Consider the following 16611-nt stretch of genomic DNA (forward strand, 5'->3'; position numbering starts at 1 on the left):
ATAAAAACTGAGATGACCGTGAGAAACACACATCCAGTGACGCAGAAGGTGGATAGGCTTATCACTGGAATATGTAAGTGGGAGCTCTTCAGGTCACTAAATTTGTAATGGATTATTTCTGAAATCTATTTCATTTAAATCGGAAGTCTTGTTGTGGAAAATCTTTGAAGAATACCTCTAAGATGCAAGAAAACTCTCAGCGTCCAGGGTTTCAGATGCCAAAGTTAAAGTTTATTGTGTCAGCTGTCCATTCTAAATACACAATTCCAAGTTCTCAATTATATACCTTTTAGTTATCTCTTTTGCACCCATTAATCTCTCATGTCCACTATCGCTGACCAATGGGCCCACAGCCAGTGTCCTTCCACTTGCCACCATTATCTTTCAGGCCTTCTCCTTTTTAACTATTGGTGAAAGTCCTTCGCCTGTCTATTAAAAAAAAAAAAAGATTTATTCCCTCCTTTGCATAAACAGTTTGTCTACTTTCCATAGACTGTGCTATGTCATACTTTATGTAAGGGACACGTAATCTTAATGGTGACTCAATACACCTCTGCCTTCCTTTACAGAGTAATATCATATTGGTTACATTCATTTGTTTACACATAATATCAATTCATTATTTTTAGAAAATACACCATAGTCTAAATTACAACTTTATTTATGTTATGACATATTTTATGTCTCCCTTTTATTTAACACACCTAATTCAACTCATCATTATGTTAGTAGTGACTGCATGATCTGAATTGGATGCGTTAAATAAGGGAACCATTAAATTGTGCAGTGCTTCCCTATTGTGGCTCTCCAGGACTGGAATAGAGAACCACTGTTCGTGTTCATTAGGTGTGTTTTGGTCTTTGTTATAGCATATATATTAATATAATATATTTATTTCTGTAGGTACTGCTGGAATGCCATAGAAGAAAAAAACTAAGCAAATAATCTAAATGAAACTAAAAGTGCAGAGGATATAAGCACATGCAACATTAAAATGTTTTACAAATTCCTGATGCATGAAGAAACCTTCAGACACAAATAAATGACTTCGACTAGTTCGGTTAAAAGGAATGAGATATATTAATAAAAGTAACTTGTAATTTGAAATCAAAGTAAAACATTTCAATTCGGAAGTTCCCTTTCAAGTCGGTCACTTCGACAACGGATCTCTGAAGCTCTTTAGAATAATGCCAATTTTTATTGGCAGATAAAGATTTGTGCTCCGCCCCATTCGCGCGTGTGTTATCACAAGTGTATAAAGTGGAGCACAGCGCTAATTCTGATCACAGTTTTCTCTTTCAGGGTCAGCTTACTCTGGATGCCCATCTTTAGTTCTTCATCAGATCTGCACACCTTTACAGTGGGTGGATAGTTTTTTCTGCTCCCTTTGGGGTTCCAACAAACATCCTTCTTCATCGACAGCACAGTGATTCTTCTCCTGTGTGTCAGCAGATGGACGGACAAATGTTTCCTAACCTGCGAGTGGTTTATCTCTCGTTCTGAAGGACAAGATCTCTGCTAGTGCAATAGAGAGAGAGAGAACTTGAATGAGGAATAACTAGTGCCATGTAGAGAGAGAACTTGAATGAGGAATAACAAGTGCCATAGAGAGAGAGAGAACTTGAATGAGGAATAACTAGTGCCATAGAGAGAGAGAGAGAACTTGAATGAGGAATAACGAGTGCCATAGAGAGAGAGAGAGAACTTGAATGAGGAATAACTAGTGCCATATAGAGAGAGAGAGAATTTTGAATTTTCACACTTCTTTATAAAAAAAATTCTAAATAATCACCCTATGACAACAGAACAAAATTCATAAAAACTCTAAATTAGGTGATAAATAAATGTCATTCTTTAATTAAATCCATCACAAAAAAAATATTACAAAATTCAAACTAAATTCTTTTCTTCATCAACTGCATATAAAATTCCACCAACACCCCAAAATTCATTAAAGACAAACAGATTATTTTTCATTTTGTAAAAAGCAATTCATTGTCAATTCAGAGTCTGTTTTTCCCCCCGTTAATTTCCGTTTTCTTATCAACCATATTGTCACCTTTGCTTCACCCACTATAAAGTTTATCAGAGAAATTTGCTTTCTCTCTGAAGCAGTGTACTTGGGTCCAAATATAAAATGTATTGCACAAAACATTTCCTAAACCATTCCCCCCAAAGTCTAAAACAAAACTTTCAGTCTAAAATGGTGTAAAAAAAAAAAAATGGGTCTAAAGACTCTTCAAATTTACAAAACAGACACCCCTTTTCCACAGTGGAATCGATGTGTGCCACATGTCTGTTTGTGGCTACCACCCAGTGAATAACCCTCCACTGGAGATCCGCAGTGCGTTTTGCTATGGGAGGCTTGTACAGGGTCTTCCAGCAGCCCCTACAGGATGAGTCTGGCCCAAATAGATCTAGCCATTTTGATTCCTTCAGCTTGTTTAGGGAGGCATGATGAGACACTTTCACACATTTTACATACATTTCTTTCTTAGAGGTTTCCTCAAACTTTGTTAATTCTGAAGTTCTTAAATTGAGATTTGAGTCCTCCTTTGGGTGTTCCTCAATAGCAGCAAAAACCTTTAACTCTGGGAAAAAAATGATAGCCTTCCTCCTACAGCGGAGGTATCTTGTTGGCCTCAGAAACTTGTCTAAGGACCGAAGGTAAAAATGAAAACATTTCCTTAAGTACCATATTCATGAACCTGACAGACTTAATGCCCGTCAGGCAACACATCTTTTACTAGCTCTCAGATCTGATATTTTAGTACAACAAGCCTTTGTCATTAGAGTTCTTAAGCTTTTAATGCTTAACAACTTAGCTTCTATCAGGGGATTACTGAAAGTGGTTAAAGTTTTATCCAGTCTCCAAGCTTTGAAAAGTCTCTTCAGTCTCTCCAATATAAAAATGGATTTCCGTGCTTTTAAAACTGACTGATAGAAAGACGAAGTGCCACTCAAATCCAGATCTGTCAGCCTTATTAAAAACAACTGCTTGTCATATTTATTACAATTACAAATTTCCACTTTTTGCAGCAAAGCACAGGCCGTATCAATCCAATTAGATCCTCTAGAATATAACAGTCTCTGTGCTGCTTGAAGTCTGAAAGTCATGGGTCGGCTTTGTACATCCATTAGTCCATGCCCACCTTCATGAATGGGCAAAAAAATCACTGCTGCCTTCGTCCAATGACATCCAGACCAAAAAAAAATAAATCTCACGAATAACATCATCTGGTGGATTAAGCAGAGTAATTTTATGCCAGAGCATGGAAGCAGCTAAATTATTGGCAGCGAAAACCCTTCCCCTATATGATAGCTGAGGTAGCACCCAGTTCCATCTAGACAAGTTGGCACACACCTTTCCACCATACCCTCCCAGTTCGTTCCCTGATACCCCTCCTTTCCTAAATAGACACCAAGAATTTTTGGTATTACAGGGGGATTTCTCTCTTGCCGATTCCCTATAATAAAACCTTTTCATAGATTTTTAAACTTTTTTTTAACGCTCTTACATCAGTAAAATTTTTTATAAAATCCATTATATCGTCAGCATATAAAGATACATTAACAGGCCTGTTTTCTAACCCTTTAACTAAAAAACCTTCTATCCTTAACTGACAAAGCAAGGGTTCAATTGCCAGAGAATATAGTTAACATAAAATAAAGGACATCCTTTTCTAATGCCCCGTATAAAAACTGGCTGACTAAGCCCACCTCCTACCTTTAACATAGCCGATGGCCCAGCATATCAAAGTTTCATCCCTGATATACATTTTTTGCCAATTCCAAAAGCTTTAAGAGTACTGAACAAATAAGAATGGTCAACTCTATCAAAAGCCTTTTCTTGATCAATGGAAAGTATATCTAAATCTTGATTATCCATATGCTAAATCAGTTACATCCCTAAAGAGAAAGATTGTCCATTATAGTTATGTTGGGTACACAGTAGGTCTGGCTTGTATGTACCATATGCTCAAGGTATTGCAAGGTCTATTTGAAAAACACTTAATAATTATTATAAGAATCTTATAATCTGTGCATAATAAAGCAACTGGTCTCCAGTTTTTTAAAAGACCAAGGTCACCCTTCTTGGGCAGTAAAGAAAATATAGCTCTTTTACAATTGGTTGGTAATTCCTTCTTTTCAAAAGAAGCTTTAAAAACCTCTAACATGTCTTCTTTAAACAAGTGCCAAAAATGTTTGTAAAATTCTGCATGAAGTCCATCAATACCAGGGGCCTGACGAACAGAAAGTTGTTGAACTGCTTTTGACAGTTCCTGTATTCGTATCTCAGAGTCTAATTCCTTTTGCTGTTCAGCGCTCAATTTAGGCAAATCCTTAATAAAAAAGTCCATACTAGGGACATCACACTTTTGCACTCCAAACAGTACATTATAAAAATCCATTGCAAGTGTCCGCATCTCTTTTGGATCAGACGTCAAAGTTCCATTAGTTTGTTTCAGATGTAGCATCTGTTTTCTCTCTGATTCTAGGTGTTCTAATTAAAGAACTAGGTGTTCTGATTAAAGCTCCTTTTGTATGTTCATGAAGAAGAGAACCTAAAGCCTTATTTGTTTCTTCAACATTCCCACATCTGCTAAATTATTATTACTTGCACTAATTTCAAGTTGTTCAATATCTCTTTCAAGTCCTCTACTTGTCTTTTTAAACAAACTATTATAGTGAGCAGTAAAATTTTGACAAAACATTCTTATTTGGATTTTCCCCACCTTCCACCATTGTACAATATCATTTATGCTATAATAAATCAAACTTTTCACAAAAAACTACATTGTGCAATAATTTAATATTAAAATGCCAATAAAAACTAGTGTGATTTTTTTCAAACTTATTTCAAATAAACACAAATGATGATCCAAAAAACTATATTTTATAAATTTTATTAAAATTCTTAATATTTTTGTTTCTAATAATATAAAACCTAGCTGAACTAATATGTGCATTGGACACTTTAACCCAGGTGTACTGTCTAGCCTTTGGATGCTGTTCTCTCCATACATCGAATAAATCATAATCTCTAATAATATAACTTAAAACATGTACTGAGGGAGGGCAGGGTTCCTCTCCATTTCTATCTAAAATAAAGTATAGAGTACAATTCCAGTCACCACCTAAAATTTTAAATGCATTCTTATCAAATTGCCTTAAAACATCTTGTACTTTATTTGGAGTATATGGAGCATAGATATGAACAAAAACAAACAATTGGCCCATTATTTGAACTTGAAGAGCTAAATACCATCCTCTTTCTATCTCACAAGAAGAAACAAGAGTCATATTAAAAAGAAAATTCTAAATAAAATAGCGACACTCCACTTACATTAGAGCCTTGACTAAAAAAAGATATTTCCTTCCCACCACATTTTCCAGTCTATATAATTCGTCATGTCACAATGAGTTTCTTGTAAAGAAAATTGATATTAATGTTCTTAATATTAATTGATTAATTAAATGATAAGACTGCCCTTTTATTTCTAAAATCCTAACTTTAGGCTCTCCATGAAAAGAGGGGAAAAGAAAAAAAACAAGAATAAAAAGGAGAACAATCTGAGAAATTGTTTAAAAATCCTGTTTAAAATTTAAAGTTTACTGTAATGAACCAAATCTGAATTTTTCTAGTTATTATTGGGATTTTGGTTGCACAATTAATTGCTTTTGTTATTTTATTTATTTTGGAATGTAGCTTCAGAGTATGTGTCCTTTATATTAAGGAAAAACTAAGAAAAATGTTTTACTACAAACATCTCTCACATCTGTGTTACCTCCATCCTGTTAGCCTGCCACATACACCACTGCCCCTGCAACATTTTATACTACCCTGTTACTGTGTCCATTCCTGTCACTCATCCCAATACACACAGTGTTACCCAAATGTAACACCTTTCACATGAAGGAGGACAGGGAACACGTCTTCACCACAAGGTAAGCTTTTTAATTCCCATTGTTCTTTACAATACAGGTTATACCACACAACACAACAACAGCGCACTGAGTTAGTCTGTCGTCTCTCTCCCCCTGGAGGCCCTCTCGCTGCCCTTTTATGCCGCTCTCCCTGTGCTCACTGAAATTAGAGACAGGTGTTAGACATAATTTAGCTCAGGTGTAAGCGCCCTTACCGCTTTTCTCTCCCGGACGGGCGCTTGACCACGCCCCCGCTGCCACATACCCCCACCGCCCGACTCAGGCCGGGGCACCATCCGGCCTGTCTACCACCCCCCCCCCCCATTTCTGGAGAGAAAGTCGGTGACAGCCATCTGCACCCCCGGTCTGTGGACCACCTTGAATTTAAAGGGCTGGAGAGCCAGGTACCAACAGGTGATCCGGGCATTAGTATCTTTCATGCGGTGGAGCCACTGGAGTGGGGTGTGAAGGCCCGCCACAGCAGGTAATAACGGAGGGTGAGGACCGCCCACTTGATGGCCAAACACTCCTTCTCCACGGTGCTGTACTTGGTCTTCCTCAAAGAGAGCTTCCGGCTAATGTACAGCACTGGGTGCTCCTCCCCCTCCACCACCTGCGAGAGTACGGCCCCCAGCCCTCTGTCTGAAGCGTCCGTCTACAAAATAAAAGGGAGAGAGAAGTCAGGTGCATGAAGATGCGGCCCCCCACAAAGTGCGGCTTTAATCTGCATAAACGCCTGTTGACACTGCTCCGACCATTGAACCGGATCTGGAGCCCCCTTTTTAGTGAGGTCAGTCAGCGGGCTGGTGACGTCCAAATAATTGGGCACAAACCTTCTATAATAGCCAGCCAGCCCCAGGAACTGCCTTACCCCCTTTTTGGTCTTAGGTCTAGGGCAAGTCGCAATCGCCGCGGTCTTATCAATTTGGGGACGCACCTGGCCATGACCCAAGTGGAACCCCAGATACCGTACCTCCACACGCCCAATCGCGCACTTCTTAGGGAGCGATCTCAGGACGGCCCTCAGATGTTGCATGTGCCGCTGCCAATCATTGCTATAAATGATAATATCATATAAATAGGCAGCGGCATACGCGGTGTGAGGTCTGAGGATCCGATCCATGAGTCGCTGAAACGTGGCCGGAGCCCCAAACAAACCGAAAGGAAGCGTCACAAATTGGTGTAATCCAAACGGCGTCATGAAGGCTGTTTTCTCACGGGACATTGGTGTCAAGGGGATCTGCCAATAACCCTTTGTTAAATCCAAGGTCGAATAAAATCGAGCAGTACCTAACCGATCGAGCAGTTCATCAACACGGGGCATTGGGTACGCGTCAAATTTAGACACCGCGTTGACTTTTCTGTAATCCACACAGAATCGAACAGACCTGTCGCTCTTCGGAACAAGAACAACTGGGCTGGACCAATCACTGTGGGATTCCTCTATTACGCCCATATCAAGCATCACATCTAATTCCTCCCGAACTATTTTCTTTTTATGTTCGGGTAAGCGATAGGGGCGGCTACGTATCACCACGCCCGGTTCGGTCTCGATGTGGTGCTGTATGACGTTTGTACGGCCCGGTAGAGGAGAAAACACGTCTGCAAATTCCATTTGTAAATCGGAAACCTCTGTGAGTTGACGCAGTGAGAGGTGGTCTCCACAAGTAACCGGGGTGTTGAGATTGCAAGCTTTGTTTACCTCCGGTCCGAGCTCCGCCCTCTCCGGAACTACCGTGGCCAACGTCACAGAGGCTGCCTCTTCTCTCCACAATTTCAGGAGGTTGAGGTGATATATTTGCCGCGCGCCCCCTCTATCGTTACATTTAACCTCATAATCGAGATCCCCAACTCGTCGTGTGACCTCAAAGGGTCCTTGCCACTTGGCGAGTAATTTAGAGCTCGATGTTGGGAGCAATACAAGCACCTTATCTCCCGGTGCAAATTCCCGTAGCCGAGCACCCCTGTCATACAGCCGGCGTTGGTGTTATTGAGCCTGGAGCAAATTCTCCTGTGTTAGTCGCCCCAGTGTATGGAGTTTTACTCTAAGATCAAGAACGTACTGAATTTCATTTTTGCTATTAGAAGGTCCCTCCTCCCAAGCTTCGCGGATGACGTCGAGGACCCCGCGTGGGCGTCGCCCGTACAGCAGCTCAAACGGGGAGAACCCTGTGGAGGCTTGTGGGACCTCTCGTACTGCAAACAACAGGGGGTCCAGCCACTTATCCCAATTTCTAGCTTCATCGTGTACGAATTTACGAATCATGTTCTTGAGCGTTTTATTAAACCGTTCCACTAGGCCATCAGTCGGCGGATGGTAAACGCTAGTGCGAATCGATTTAATGCCCAAGAGCTCGTAAAGTTCGCGGAGTGTTCGTGACATAAAAGTCGTGCCTTGATCGGTGAGGATTTCTTTCAGAATCCCCACCCGGGAGATTATCTTGAAGAGTGCCCCTGCAACACTACGTGCAGAGATGTTGCTCAGAGGCACTGCTTCCGGATATCGTGTTGCATAATCCACTAGGACTAACACGAAGCGATGCCCGCGTGCTGTCCGTTCTAATGGCCCGACGAGGTCCATCCCAATTCTTTCGAAGGGGACCTCGATCAATGGTAGAGGGCGCAATGGCGCTTTTGGGGTGGCCGGTGGGTTTACCAGCTGACATTCACGGCACGCCGCACACCACCTGCGGACGTCACCGCCAATGCCAGGCCAATAGAAACGGGCTATTAGACGGAGAAGTGTTTTTCGTTCCCCTAGGTGACCGGCCATAGGATTATAGTGAGCCGCCGGGAAAATTTCCCGGCGGCTCCGTGGAATCAACAATTGCGTCACTTCCTCTTTTGTTTGAGCGTCCTGCGTCACTCTATATAGCCGATCTTTAATCAGGGCAAAATACGGGTATGAAATGGCGATGCCCGGCCGAAGCTGTTGACCATCAATTACTCTCACTTGGTCAAGAGCATGTTTAAGGGTTTCGTCCCGCGACTGCTCCAGAGTGAAGTCCCCCTCAGGGTATTCCCTGAGAGGAGGGGTGGCCACCTCGCCCCTTCCCTCGTCACTCAGAGCAGCCGAGGACGGCCCCGGCTCCGCCTCCCCTGCCAAAGCATCGCACACCGCACACCTCTTTATGCAGGACCCATCCGCACAAATACCCTCTAAAATATCTTTAAAGCTTGGCCAATCAGTACCCAAGATTAGCGGATGAGTGAGGCGGGAACTAACCACGGCCTCCACACTATGGTTTCTTCCCCTGAATTTAATTGCCAAAGTCACCATGGGATACTTGTGAACATCCCCATGCACACACCTCACCCTCACCAGTTTAGCTAAACCCAAAGCCCCGGGTTGAACCAAGCGTTGGTGGATGGTGGTCTGATTGCAGCCGGTATCCAGCAAAGCTTGGTAAATACCCCCCCGATCCTTACCGGAATCCGGTATGCTCCAGCCCGATAGGGGGCAGCCTGCGGGACGTCGGAGACCCGCACCACCATCCCCACCTCCATCAGTGGACACTGATCCCGGAAGTGGTCCGGGTCTCCGCACCTCCAACAGGCCGGCCCAGGCGTTGCGGCCGCACTTGTGCTGGCGGGCGCCCCCACCTGAGGAGGAGAGCGGCTGAATGACGGGGAATGGGAGGGTACATTCTCCCAAGGCCGAGAAGCTAGTCTCTGGAACCCTCCATGCCTGCGCGGGGCAGGAACGGGCCCTGGGGAGAGAACAGAGGGAGAGAACATAGGGGAGGGGGAGAGGGCAGGGGCAGACACAAGGGAAGGGGAAAGAGAGAGAGAGAAGAAGAGGGCTCGTCCGCCCTCGGGATCGCCGCCAAGTGGTCCTCCGCCAGCCGAACAGCTTCCTCCAGGGACGCCGGGCGATGGCACTGGACCCACCCCATCGTCTTCTGAGGCAGCCGCTGAAGGAACTGTTCCAGTACCACCTGGTCAATTACTCCCTCGACGTCTCGGTCCCCCGCAAGCAGCCACCTCCGACAGGCCTCCCGGAGCCGTTGAGTGAACGCGAGCGGGCGATCGGACATTTCTAATTTCATGCCCCGGAAGAGCTGGCGATTCTCTTCTGGGCTCCGACCGACCCGCTGCAGAATAGACCTCTTCAGATCGGCGTAGGCCAGGAGGTTCGTCGCCGGCAGCTGCTGTGCCACAAGTTGAGCTTCCCTGGACAGGAGGGGAATCAGGCGGGCTGCCCACTGTTCGAGGGGCCAGCCCAGATTTCTGCTGAGCGCTCGAACAAATCGAGGAAGGCCTCAGGATCATCTGCTGCCCCCATCTTCTGTAGCATGGGGGGGGGGGGGGCAGCGTAGCGCGGGTGTCCGGGGTTGTGGCCGACACGGCCTCATGGCTGAGGAGGCTCCGGATGGCGAGCTGGTCCTCTGCCTGAGCCCGCATGATTTTGAAAAACCGGCGATCTTGGTCCTGCCGGAGCTCAAGCAGGGATTGCTGGTGGCCTTGATGCAGCGTCGCGAGGGACTGGAGGACTTCTGCCAGCTGGGGGGACTCTATGGGGCGACCACTTTCCATGCTTGGAATATTGTTTCCCTTAAATTCCCGGGTTTCGGCACCAGTGTAACACCTTTCACATGAAGGAGGACAGGGAACACGTCTTCACCACAAGGTAAGCTTTTTAATTCCCGTTGTTCTTTGCAATACAGGTTATACCACACAACACAACACAACACAACACAACAACAGCGCACTGAGTTAGTCTGTCGTCTCTCTCCCCCGGAGGCCCTCTCGCTGCCCTTTTATGCCGCTCTCCCCGTGCTCACTGAAATTAGAGACAGGTGTTAGACATAATTTAGCTCAGGTGTAAGCGCCCTTACCGCTTTTCTCTCCCGGACGGGCGCTTGACCACGCCCCCGCTGCCACACCAAAGTACTGTCCTTTTTTTTATAAAACCACTGTTGCTCTGCCCCAGTGCTGCTACAAGTCACTGCAACTTTTTATTAAGTAGGGATAAATGTTTGAAAAGCTTGAGATATTGCATTGTTACCAAATAAAACATTTATATACATTGATATCCCAATCCTTAATGTCAAACTCCCCATTAAAATTTTGATCTAAGGGGTTGCACTAACATTTTTAGTTCCATATGCTTTTAGTTTTACAAAAGGACACATTCCTTCAAGCACAACAGTAAATCTTAGGGGCCTTAGTAATCTTAGCACACAGGGTGGAACTTGGTTGATTTATGTCCTGTTGGCTCTTTATTTTGGGAATTTCTGAAAATACATGAAGAGATATATAGCACAACCATCTTAATGGGGGACTATATTATAAAGAATTGTTTAAAAAATCATAATAATTTTATGTTTTTAATTTTGTTTTAAATGCCAATCTTCCCTCTCACTGACTCTCATACATGAACAGGAGAAAGCCACCACATCCCACTTCCACTGCTATATCTGCTAGAAGCAGAAAAATCCAGTTCACAGGCATCACAATTTTTGTTTCAGAGGGACTTGGTAAACTCTTTAATCTCTGTACGACACTGTAACAGCTAAAGGATGGGCAAGGAGGAGGCGTGACCCGGCAGCACGCACGTGTGCACGGCCGAATGTGTCTCTCTCTCTCGAATTGTGGTCTCTGGATTAATTAATAAATTATACAAAATTGTTGCTTTGATTTATCCTATTGGTTGATGTATTTGTTGTCACTTTCAGTTATTTGCCATGTAATAATTCCAAACTCATCTTGTTACTCAACAATGAGATGATTGTCAGAATCATTGTGATTTGTGTGCTGTAAATTGTTGACACCCATGCATGTCTCCTTGATAGAGACATTGGTCTCTGATCATCATCTGGCCATTGCCATTAAATGGCAATTTATTTGACCTCTTACTAACCCTAACTACTTCTATGGCTATCAATAATATTAAATGATAATATAAGTACATTTTTATATTCAGTTTGAAATTAAGTTAAATTAAGTTGATTGAACTAAGTAAGTTCAGTTTACAAAGACATTGTGCTCATTTAACATGTTTTGATTTGTAAACTTTCTGTTCTGTTTAAACAACTTTCCCTTTTAAGTTCAGACAACTTAAAATATTAAGGCAGCACAAACTAATACTTTTTTTAAGTAAAAAAAAACAACAAGATTTTTAACAGCTGTTAAATATAATACTAGTATTATATGCATCATGTGTAAAAATGAAGGAAGAGAACATGCACAAGCATATAAAAGCAGAAATGGCTTTATAGCAATGCTTCAAAGGACATAAACCACATTATCTCAGCCAGTTCGACCCTGTTCTCACAGCTGCAAAGTGGAACATAGAAAACTTGGTGAAGTGCCAAATAGAGCTGATTATGTTTGATAACCGTTTTTATTTTTTTTTACAATTTTATTATAAATATAGGTCAATAAAGACAGGGGAGTATCTACATTAGACCTATCACCAATATTGTCTGAATTTTACAGATCAATGAGACTGATAAAAACCTTTGCAACATATTTATTAGTGTCAACAAAAATAATCACATTGTGTTACAATAAAGCCAAATACAGTACAGAATATGTGGCGTCGTAACTCTTTCTCTGCCTACAATATTTTAATCACATCATCTCATTTCTGATTCATGAAAATAAGCAAACACCAATAAATACAGTACTATGCAAAATATTTAGGCTCAGTGAAAATGTTTGCATAGTGAGTATGTCTTAAAAAATAATTTCATAAATAGTTAGAAGTGATCAATTAACATCATAAAAATTCCAGTTTAAAAAAATTAAATTGTTTTTGGTGAACACATTTGCCTTCAAAGCACCACCAATTATCTTAGGTACACCAGGACACAGTTTTTCTTGGTTATTGGCCAATTGGTTGTTCCAAAATTCTTGGAAAATTCACCACAGTTCTTCTATCTGTTTAGGTTTTCTCAGTTGCTTCTGTCTCTTCATGTAATCCCAGACAGGCTCAGTGTTTAGTTGGGGCCATGCCATCAATTGCAGGCTCCCTGTTCTTCTATTCTATTCAAATTGCAAAAGGAATATTTGGGAGTCTAAAATATAAATTTCCTATTAACACACTAAAGCTGAAGACATAAATAACCATCTTAAGACAAATACTTTTGTAAAACATCTTATGTGCACAAAACTTTTGCACAGTACTGTATGTGGCCCATATTTATACAAGAATCATCACAGTTGTCCCATCAAACACATATTCAAACAAGTGTTCTCCTATTTTTTACTTATGTATAAAAGAAAGTACAAAATATTGGCTAGGTCTAGAGTGACACAATAATACAAAAACCTGCAGCACCAAAACAGATAGGTAAATCAATTGTACAATATCAAGCCAGGTAGGTGTAGCTCAGGTTACAATGATGGTAGAGATTACTTAGAGTCTAGCATGTCGTAAGATCTTGTTGAGTATTTGCTTAAAGAGCTCCATAACAACAGTTAATTACTGTAAGACCTCAGTGAATATACCCAAGACAAGCAGATTGATATATACAGTACAATATTGCAGAGGGAAGGGAAAAAGGAGTGACTGATTGGACGTGATGAACACGTATGCAATGTAGATTGGTTTTGTTTGCTCAGGGGCATGACAAGCACTCGCCTGGGCCTGTCTCAGAGCAGAATACATTTTACACATTTCACCTGCTTCTCTTTGCTCTGCAGCCCACATTGAGTATTGGCCAGGGAATCCACCAGCTGCCAAAAATTCTTGAACGTGACTCCCTCCCCCTCTTCCATGCCCATGTTCTTCATGAGTTTGTTTAGCCCTTCCTGGTCCCCTGATGTCTGGAAAAGAACACAAGGTGTGTAAAACCTGTCAAATATTATCATGATTGTTGTGTGTTTAGCTGACTAAACACTTTCACTCTTTTAGAAAATGGTAGCTATTCATACTGCTATTCATAGTGCATGTCAAAGTCCTGCTAAAGTACAATGAATAAACAACTAATGCCTTGACTTTTTCTTGTTTGGAAGACAAATTTTACAATATCTTTTTAAATCTGCACTTAATCCCAATTAAGAGAATGCTTTTGCAGTTCTTGGCTGCCTTTAGTGTAAATTTGGTCTAACTATAGTATGGTTGTTGATACAGGATGGCTTTTGCTAATGTAATATACTGTAAATACAGTACCCCTTCATTTGGGAAGAAATTAGAGGTTTGAGATAGGCCTACTTAATTTTATTGTAGTGGTTTAGTCATAATACAGTCAGTATCATGTACACCAACAATACATTACATGAATCCATTTGAACTTAGTGAGTATCAATAATGTGATGATTGGATTGTGTGCCCTGACTTACCTTCACCATGTTGGGCAGCTCTTTAGAGAGCATGTTCTGGAATTCCTGGACTGTGAGAGTGTCAGCATGAGTGGCTGAAGCTGAGTGAAAGTTTGTGACCAGGACATTCAGGGCCAATTCTAGCTCTGTGTACTACAGAGGGAGAAAATTCAGACTCAAACACAGCACTGCACAACATTTCACACAGCTAAAAAAAGGGCACATCCTTCTAGCCAGTGTTATGGAAAAATTCAGTATTATTATATTTATTTGTTCCCAAACTGTTAATTTCATTTAATCATGTGTTTCTGTGAGGGCGTCCAGCAACTGAAGCAGGACAGGAAAGAACAAACGTAATAAAACCAGATGGGCCAGGAAGATAGACACCTAGAGCCCGAGAAGTGACCTTTTCAGGAGAATACAGGGGGTCGTTTAATAATAAAATGAAGTCCCATGCCCCCCTCCTGAGAGAAGCAGGGGGTAATTTAGGTCGTAAATGAAGGCCTTTTTGGCTTCTAAGGCACAGTTTGACCTGCCCTGGGGGGTAGAAACCATCCCAAACCAGTTTAAAGATATGGGATATCTAGAAACTGGGTGGGAGGGGTTACAATGTCGGAGAATTGTATAAAATATCCATGTTTTGTTGAGTCTAACAGGCATTCTGTTTCGAAACTGGGTAGCTGCGGTTTGTGAAAAGAATCCTCAGAAGAATAAACCTTTTCTCTTTATTACAATTTGCCTCCTGAAACTTTTCTTACACTTTTGATGCTGTTTTTATTAACCTCTGAAAATTGCTATTACACCAGGAAGTAATAAAACATTTGAAAGGTGATTCCAGTAATCAAATGTGCGTTTTTACCACGCTTCAGCACTATCTGAGCACTTCAAAACATTTATTAGAAATGCTGTTTTATTGTTAACATACAGGCCATAAATCATATTTTAATCCCACTGAAACCTATTCCATTTTTAAAATGCATTCTGCCTAATTTTTAGAGACTTATTTAGAGGCAGTAATAGTTTTGATGTGATCATCAAGCTAAGATCAATCTTATGTGAACAATAACACTAAAATGACAACAACAATAAAATGTGTGTGTGTGTGTGTGTGTGTGTGTGTGTATATATATATATATATATATATATATATATATATATATATATATATATATATATATGACTAAAATGTCAATATGAATAAATGTAACTAAAATACGACTAAAATGTCAACAGTTTTCAAAGTTCTACCACATATTAAGTTACAATGGCAGGCAAAAGGTATAACGTTAAAGCTTTGTTACATTCCTCTTAAAATCCTCCTGTGTATCAACATAATCCTTTGTTTGCTGTTCAACAGGAGCTATAGAGACCTGTTACAACCTCCACTATTAAAGTAAACTCCAGTGTACAGTTTAGCGCGACTCAATCTATTTGATTAATGGGCGTTGGCCGCTGAAAATAAATCAAATAAATAAATAAAACAAGAAAACATTTAAAAAGTAAAATTCATCGGTTACCGAGTCTTTTTAAATAACCATTATCAAAATGCTTATATAATACTAATATCGCACTTACGAAATATTTTCACAGGCTCGAGAATTGGTCCACATTTACTAAATAAAAAATAAACGTGTGAGGAAAAGTAACGACTCTTAGATAAGCAAGTTCGGTTCAGAAATGTTCTGCCTTTGAAAAAGCCTATTAATGAAAAGGAAAAGTAGCCCAGTACAGTTGCTACAGAACTTTTCTATGGCTATTGGAAATGTCTACATCTAATAAAGACAAGAACAGTGGACAACTTCAGGGGGCTATAAGTAAACGAGTCGATAACATCGACTATTTTAATACAACAAAAATAATATCTTACCTGTAGGGCCATTAGGCTTGTTTCACGTACCGAATGTGGAGAAACTAAAGCAGGTGAAGTGTAGTGAACGCATTTCCTCACCAGACCAGCGCTGCCTCGCGCCACACACACGCCCACTTTTCACGCGCGCACGGAGAATGTTCATGTTGTGTAGTAGCTATTTTAAGTTGGTACATTGTATTTGTACGGAATGTGTGTTAATTTGCTAGACAGGCTGAGGCTGACTGGTATTTCTGCGTTTATTAATTGACCGATTAAAGCACATAGAAATAGGCCTGTTTGTTTTACAGTTAACAAATTGCATTCATTGTCGACTCATACCGGACATTCCTTCAGCTGAGAATGTAACCAGAAAACCTGCATTCTGATTGATGAGATGATGAGAAACGTTTGTAACTTTTGTAAAATATTTGTAGTTTCATTTTGAAGGGCTTAAGGCACACCTGAAAGAACAGTTTCTGCTTAAAGTGTATATTTATTTATAATAATTTAATATAATTTATTAATTGAAGTATTTATTGATTGAACTTTCTTTTTTTTTTAACATA

The 16611-nt window shown here is 41.1% G+C and overlaps 1 protein-coding gene across 1 annotated transcript; it reads right to left on the bottom strand.

Annotated features, from left to right (window-relative positions):
• Positions 1-12368: 12368 nt before the first annotated feature.
• On the bottom strand, positions 12369-16199 carry LOC127656214 (protein S100-A12-like). The gene is made up of 3 exons (XM_052144418.1): positions 16064-16199; positions 14218-14349; positions 12369-13701 (listed from the first exon to the last, which is right to left on the bottom strand). Exons 1-3 carry the CDS (start codon positions 16073-16075, stop codon positions 13528-13530), a joined length of 318 nt encoding a protein of 105 aa, XP_052000378.1. The 5' UTR covers positions 16076-16199; the 3' UTR covers positions 12369-13527.
• Between the last annotated feature and the right edge of the window lie 412 nt (positions 16200-16611).

The sequence above is a fragment of the Xyrauchen texanus genome, chromosome 15, assembly GCF_025860055.1.
Source record: "Xyrauchen texanus isolate HMW12.3.18 chromosome 15, RBS_HiC_50CHRs, whole genome shotgun sequence".
NCBI classification, from domain to species: domain Eukaryota; kingdom Metazoa; phylum Chordata; class Actinopteri; order Cypriniformes; family Catostomidae; genus Xyrauchen; species Xyrauchen texanus.

Excerpts from the sequence above, each read along its gene's own strand:
- LOC127656214 (XM_052144418.1), bottom strand. Across the intron at positions 13,702-14,217 it reads AGCTGCCCAACATGGTGAAG|ACATCAGGGGACCAGGAAGG; the intron begins GTAAGTCAGGGC and ends GTTCTTTTCCAG.